This window comes from Cuculus canorus, chromosome 16 (genome assembly GCF_017976375.1).
Source record: "Cuculus canorus isolate bCucCan1 chromosome 16, bCucCan1.pri, whole genome shotgun sequence".
NCBI classification, from domain to species: domain Eukaryota; kingdom Metazoa; phylum Chordata; class Aves; order Cuculiformes; family Cuculidae; genus Cuculus; species Cuculus canorus.
In genome coordinates, this window is record NC_071416.1 from 488724 (window position 1) to 496148 (window position 7425).

At 52.1% G+C, this 7425-nt stretch overlaps 1 protein-coding gene across 1 annotated transcript in view; it reads right to left on the minus strand.

Moving 5' to 3' along the window:
• LOC128853841 (uncharacterized protein C7orf57 homolog) overlaps nt 1–3171 on the minus strand; it is a 42157-nt gene extending 38986 nt beyond the window's left edge. The window contains 5 exon segments of the mRNA XM_054081825.1: nt 1119–1275; nt 1404–1461; nt 1464–1511; nt 2286–2467; nt 3104–3171. Coding sequence (XP_053937800.1) covers nt 1119–1275; nt 1404–1461; nt 1464–1511; nt 2286–2467; nt 3104–3171 — 513 coding nt within the window.
• Nucleotides 3172–7425: the final 4254 nt, after the last annotated feature.

The following is a 7425-nucleotide window of genomic DNA, read 5'->3' on the forward strand; positions in this document are numbered from 1 at the left end:
TGTGCAGTGACAACTATAATATAAGGAACAGTGGAGACTCTAATGCTTCAAAGGAAACTGGCATAAAGCTCGAGAGCAAGGGCCCACTCGGGAAACACTGTATTCCAAACTGAGTAGAAGAGGCACTCTTAGAGGCTGAAATGTTATTGCACTTGTCCCTAAGGATGCTCTTTGGGCTCTGTCTCCACAGCTGCATCACACATCTCTCTCCTCAGCAACTGCTTAGTCAGACTGCACTGAAAAACGTTTTCAATACATTCAGTCTCAATACTTCAGGTACTTTGCTGCTGCTGCATTATCATCACTTAGTCAAAGAAATAAATCGAATATTCCTTGGAAATTTGCCTATGATATATTGCAATACATCTCTTAACATTTCCACATACAGGAGGTAAGGCGAGAAAACTAAAATCAAGACTGCAAGGGCTACATCCATCATCTCACTTGAAGGCACTTCAGAAATGTACTCTTAAAACACAGGACAGAAACCTAATATAGAAGGAGATAGAAGAAATACCCGTGAAAGAAGCAACATGTGATGTTTCAAGATATACCAGATGCTTTTCAGGGAACAAGAAAAGGTACCATGTAGGGCAACCATTTCAGGGTTGGTGGGGTGGAGGTAAAGCTAAAGCTAGAGGCATGGAATCTGCCTTCTCGGGCACCTAATCTTTGGTAGATTTAGTACCGTAGACAAAGTTCAACTTCACCTTCTAGAAGACAAGTATAAATTAATTACCAGGGCCTCGGCAGATTTGGTATCTGATCTCTGAGTCTATAACATAGATTCGTTTTGTATTTGGTGATAAATAAAAGACATGAGAACTTCCCTTCATGTGACTGTATGAAACTGCATCTCGATCAAACTCCACCCAAACAGAAATGGACCTCAGCCTCACTTTACCAGTCACCCCACATGGACTTCAATTACACAGTTCTTAAAGTTAAATTTGACTCTCAGAGTACTTCTTACTTGTTAACTGAAACATAAAAATTGCTTCTGGAATATGGACACTTGAGTGCACTACAGCTTCCTTTCTATAAGAACCAACAAGCCCAGCTAGAAGTGTCTTCCCAAGCTCTACAAAGCATCATCCCACAGTGCTTTTGCATCATACCTTCTTTTTCTTTGTGTTTTCTTTGGCATCCCGCTGCCAAACACTTTTCATATCAAAATCAGAAGGCTCTCTTCCTGTCTCGTAACTATTACCATGATGGTTGTCAGCCTCAAACTCTCGACGAACCATATAATCTGGGAGAGAGGAAATAGAGCTCCTGCAGGCAGAGATTTAACACTTGTTTGTGACAGGAATATATATCTGGCACTTTAGTACAAAAGTATTCTGAAACACTAACAGCTGAAAAGAGATGCAAGGAGTTCTGTGGGGTCTCAGCAGCCTTACTGGGGCTTGTTGGGTGCTGGGGGATTGGAGCGGTGCAAGGACCAGTTAGGTGCAGTACATCTGCTAGAGAGGTCTTCATTGTCACAGGACTGTAGCGCTTCAGCAGGTGTTGAGAGAAAGACAAAAGCTGCTACTCTTTTGATTTATCTGGTTGCAAAAGCATTACCTTTGTTTTCAGGCTGCTGTTTTATCAGGAAGAAATGCTCACTTTACTCAGCAAAAAGCAGTTCTCTCCCTTGATAAACCGGACAGTCAGAACCTTGGAACGTCACGTTCCTCTCGTACCTTGTTTCTCTGACTCTAAATTCTTTGACAGGTTTCTACTGGTCTGTTAATTCCTATTTCTGGATTTGTCACCCTGCTCTAAGCAACCATGCAAGGCATCTGCTCAAGTTCCTCCAATTTTCTTCTTTAATAAAGGATGTAACAAAAGCATAAATCACATTGGTATAAGAAAAGAACACGTACAGCACTGTAACAAACTGTCATCAGGAAAAACAATTTATAGGCATTTACCAAGTTTCCTGATGATGCTTTTGTGTGATAACACAATTTTCACCAGAGAGCTACTGAAATAGCCCAAGCAGAAATTGTAAAGACCTCTGTCAAGTGCAGCTAAACCGTTATCACCTACTTCGACCAGAAATAGGGCAGAACTACACATTTTGTTGAGCGCTACCTACACACGACAGACTGCAAGGGTGTCTTGACAAAGCGACCTCTTCCATCACATTTTCAATTGCTCATTTTTTTTTCCATAGGTTCATTTCAAAACTCCACAGGATTTTTTTTTTTGAAGCATCTACAAGCGCTTTCTACCACCACACTCAAGGAAAGCCAAAGAAAACAAAGGAAAAACAAACAAGCGAGGCATATGCTCACCAGGTCTGCCTCCTTGTCTTGCCAGCCTGACAGAAGCTGAATCAGCCTCTGACCCTGCAGCACCACATGGCACTTTGTGGGAGGTTTTGCAGGGTCGACCACACCTGGTATCTGTTGGAGGAATCGTGCTTTCGAGGTTACCAGCTTCTCTTGTCGTTTCAGTGGCCTGTGGCGTTACCCTCCTGCCAGAATGGAAAACAAAATGTTTATGGTAACAGTTAACTGCCAGCATCCCTTTTTTCAGGCAACAAACAAGGCCCACATGAAACTCGAGCAACACGCTGGATTGCAGCTTGGGGACAGAAGGCCGGGCTTGCTTCTGGGGGATACGGTGCACACGGCTCCCAGAGGATCAGGTGCAACGAGGGAACGCCTTGGTTTCAGTTCTGAAGCAGCATTCAAGGTTTCAGGTGAAGACTTCTAATAGAGGGGATTGTATACCTTCATGCAGAAAATGACTTCCAAAGGCACCAAGAGCAGCCAGAGGCACAGAAGACAGCAGGAAACACTTCAGCCTTTCGTTTCCTTTTCTCCCCACCCATTAACAAAAGCAAAGACAGTACCTGTCAGGGTGCAGAGGCCACTTTTTTTGCAGGTCTTGGTTCATAAAGCAAATAAACCTAATCCCCAAACCACCCACCTCTCCAGATAAAAAAAGCCCAACACCCCACCTCCCGATCCATTCCTTTCTCAATTGCTACTGAGCAAAAAGAAAATAAAAATCAATAATGGTTAATAGGAAGATGGAGTGGCAGAGAAACCAAACAAACCAAACCAGACTGAAAAATGACTACAGGAGAGGAGCACAGGACACTTACTGAAGTGACTCCCGGCGCAGCAGATGCTGTTTCTTGGGTGAAAGCGAAGCCCTTTGGGGCAGTCGCATCCTATGGAGGAGCTCTTCAGGAAACCAGCAGCGTTGGCTGTGCGGAAACTCAGCTCCGACAGCAAAACCCAAACAACCCAAAGCACTTCCTCCCGTTGGGATCGGGGGAAAGAAACACTGCCCTCTTGTTTTCCTGCACTTCACTGATTGCTCCATGAGAAAGTACTGCACCTCATTGCTGTCAATTGTCTCCCTCTGGAGAGGGGCCTCCAGAGAGGGGCCGTGGCCTTCAGCACCCGAGGGGCGTGGCTTCCTGTACCCCGGGGGGGGGGGGCAGACTTCCAGCACATGTGGGCGTGGCTTCTAGTATGGGGAGGGCCTTCCAGTCCTGCAGGGGCGTGGCTACTGATCCCAGGTTGCGTGGCTTTCAGCCCTGGGGTGTTACTTCCTGTCCCAGGGCCGTGGCCTTGCAGCACACTGGGGCGCAGCTCCTGCCCCTGGGAGGGCGTGGCTTCCTTCACCAGGGGGCGGGGCCTCCCTCCCCTCGGGGTTGTGACCTCCTTGACCCTCTCACATAAGGTTGTGGCCTCTCAGCCCTTCACTCTAATAGGCGTGGCTTCCCAGCAGCAGGGGCGTGGCCTCCCAGCAGGGGGCGTGGTCTCCCAGCCCCGGGGATGGGCCTTCAGTGCTGGGGGAGCCATTGCCGCTCCCTGCGGGGCACAGCGGGAAACACTCCAGCTCCCGACATGCTGGGAGATGAAGGAGTCCAGCTCCAAGCTGAGGAGGCACTACAGGAATCCAGCTCCCAGCGGGACGGGCCTTGAGGGACTCCAGCTCCAAAGGGGCTGTGGCGTGGACAAACCCAGCTCTCACCATGCTCTGCGCTGTAGCACTCCAGCTCCAAGCGTGCTGCTCCTTGATGGACTCCAGCTCCCAGGATTGCTGCTCTTGAAGGACTCCCGCTCTCCGCACGCCGGGAGGAGAAGGGTTCCAGCGCAAGCACGCTGGGGGATGATGCACTGCAGAGGCAGCTGCAGTGGCTGCAGGACATGGTGCTGGAGGAGAAGCCACAAGAGGCACAGCTGCAGGTACCCAGGACCCTTCTGGGGGTGGGAGCACCTGCAAGGGGCTTTGGCCGAGCCCCTGTCCCCACGTTCCCCGTGCGGGCGCTGGGCTCAGCACCTTCCTCCCCACGTCCCTCCTTCCCAGCTCTGCCCGAGGCGGTTCGCCAGCTGGAAAGTGACATCGCAGAGACGCTGACAAAAGTCCACTCTGCCCAGAAGGTGACCGGCCTGTACCTGGCGATGCGGGATGTGCTGAGGAAGGTGAGCTGCTCACTGGGCCATCCTCCCACCTGCTCCCCCTGCAAAGGCAATGAGGTGCTCCAGGGGCTGTGCTGGTGGGATGCCCTCCTGCTTCTCCCGCTCCCTTCCATCCCCTGTCACCGCATGCAGGGGACCCCTGGGACTCGGTGGGATGATGTGCTCTGGCTTCTTGTGTCCCAGGAGTTGGTTCACCTGCCTCAGCACCTGGACCTCCTGTGTGGCCTTGCCGAGCTGTACCAAGGGGAGCTGGCAGACAAGGAGCTTTTGGACCTTGCGTGTGCGAGGCTGCCGACTGTCAACAGGCGTCAGTTCCCACCCCTCCCCAGGCTGGTGAGGCTGCAGGACCAGTTCCCCCAGGGTGCCAGCAGCTCGTCGGATGCTGAGGGTGCTCCTGCCTCTGGGTAATGGGAAAACCCATCTCAGGTAAATCCGAGTGTTCTTGAGCGACAGGGAGCCAAGACCTGTGTGCTGTCCTTGTTTCTTTGTGCAGCTGTCTGCTCTCCTCTGCCTCTGGAAAGCCCCAAATCCCCTTTTGTGCAGGCAGGGAGGAGCTGTTTTTCTCCATGCCATGAGCTTGCAGCATTCTGTGGTGCAGAAACCTCCCCACGCCCCAGGCCGAGATCCTGTACCCTGCAGGAGCACCGTGGGCTGAGTGAGTCCTCTTCATCTTCCGTGGCCTCCAGGGAGGAGGCATGGTGTCAGGGAAGGGGTGTGTCCTCCAGCCCCTGGGGTGGCCAGACACTGCCTCCCCAGCCTGCCAGGAACCGAAGGCTGAACCCGCAGCTCGCTCTGCGTGAAGGTGTGCCTTGGCTGCGTCTGCGTGGTCCCCCACCGGGTTGTGTTTGGGTGCCAGCAGCAGGGAGCAGCGGGAAGAGTGTGGAATAGAGGGAAGCTGGAAGCAGGAGGAACTTTAAGACATGTTGTCCAGGTCTCTGATCTTGAGGTTTTGTCCTGCTTGGCAACGTGCAGGAGAAACACTCACGCTTTTTGGGATGGCAGGACTGGAATTTGGTTGTATGAGGGTGGGGTTTTGTGGTGTTGTTTTACGGATTAATTTCTTTATCCAAGACTTGCTGGGCCCACGAGGGTTTGGGTGACACTGGAATGTGTGGGTTTGAGTGAATTTTCCCAAGGTTGAGGGCTGCTAAAGCACCCAGGGGAGGTGTCGCAGCTCTGGTGCGCAGCAGCCCAGGGACGGATCTATCTCAGTGGCACGGGGAGCACCCAGTCCCAGCCTAGCTTGCGTGCCAGAGAGCGGCTGCCCCTCAGGGAGCCTTATTCCTCTCCTTGTTGTCACTGCAGGATCTGCCCTGTCCCCTCTCTCCACTTCACACACCCCTTCTGAATGCAGAAGCTGTCGGTGAGGCATGGCTGAAGGGTGGCTGAGCCACGAGCAGGCAAGGAAGGACAGAGGGCAGGAGGGCATCGTGAGGAACTCGCCCGACAAGGACGACAGGCTGCCCAACCTGACATGGCTGCTGGACTTCTCCATCCCCAGCGCCAGCATGGGCAACTCCTCCTGCTGCCCCAGCGGCCCGGACCCCCACACCTGTCAGGGCATGCCCAGCTTTGCCGTGCCGTGCTCACCCCTGGGCACTGACCCAGTGTGTGTTGGAACCCCCCACACTCCCTGCGATCCCATCTCCTCCTCCACCTCGAAGACAGAGCAGCAAGTTGTAACCGTGCACCCTCAGCTGATGGAGGGCATTGACTACAAGAGCAACCCCTACGTCAAGCCGCCCTACTCCTACGCTACCCTCATCTGCATGGCGATGGAAGCCAGCGAGGAGCCCCACATCACCCTCTCCGCCATCTACAAGTGGATTATCGACAACTTCTGCTGCTTCCATCAAGCTGACCCTGCGTGGCAGGTAATACATTTGGAGACCTCTTGCCCTGTCCCCTCTCCCCTTCTGGCTGGGAAGGGCCTTTCACAGTCCATCGTATAAGAGAGAGCCCAGGGTCACTTTTGGAGGGGGAAGGTCCCACTGGGCTGTTGGTCCCTGTGTCTCCTCTTGGCTCTGGGGTGAAGGTGTCTCTGTGTTCCACTTCACCTTTCTGGAGTTCTCGTGGGGTCCTGAGTCCCTCAGGGCTGAGCACAGACAAAATCATCAGGTTGAGCAACTGTGGGTACTGAGCACCAGGTGTAGGAGAGGGATGGAGAGGATCTGCAGGGAAGTGCTACTTGTTGGAAGTATCCCTCGTTGGGGAGATTCAGAGCAGGGGCGCTGCTGCATTCCAAGCAGGGCAGACAGGAGGTCTCCTGTCCCTTGGTCCCTCTTCAGGGCCACAAGGGTTCCCCCGCCACCCCCTGTGCTGGGAAACTTATGGGAGGGACTCTATGGGAGAAGCTGTGTGCCAGCATGTTGACTTTCTCTTGCAAACTCATGGCTGCATAATAGCCACACTTTGAATTCAATATTTTTTTTAAAGAAAGGTAGAACGTTTTCAGTCCCTCTCTGGTTGTTGCAGGGAGGAATGATTAATACTTTAACCTGCCAGGAAATGTGGGTGAATAAGCAGAAAATCCTCTTTTCCTTTCTTTTCCTTCCCCCACCATCTTCCCTCCGCCTCATTGAAGCAGTGGCTGATGAGGATGCTCTGATTTTACTCCGAGCTTCTCTGGGCCAGAAGGCACCTCTGGGGATGCACAGTGCTGGGATGGGACAGCCCCTGTGTCTCTGCAGTTTTGCCCATCCGGTTTGTATCAGCCTGGCTGCAGGGAGACACGGTGCCTGTATTTTAGCAATGATGATTTCACAGTTGGCCATTCTACTCCCCACTTTTATTATGACATAACAACTAGCCCTTCTATCACCTAGCATTCCATGACATCACAATTCTCACTTAAAGGTCCATGCACTTCGGTGGCTTCCATTGGCCTTTGACTACCAAGTCTTAATAAGACTTCACAATTTGCCCTGCTATAACATGGCCCTTCTATGACATCACCACTGGCTCTTCAACGTTCCTACAGTTCGATGTCTTC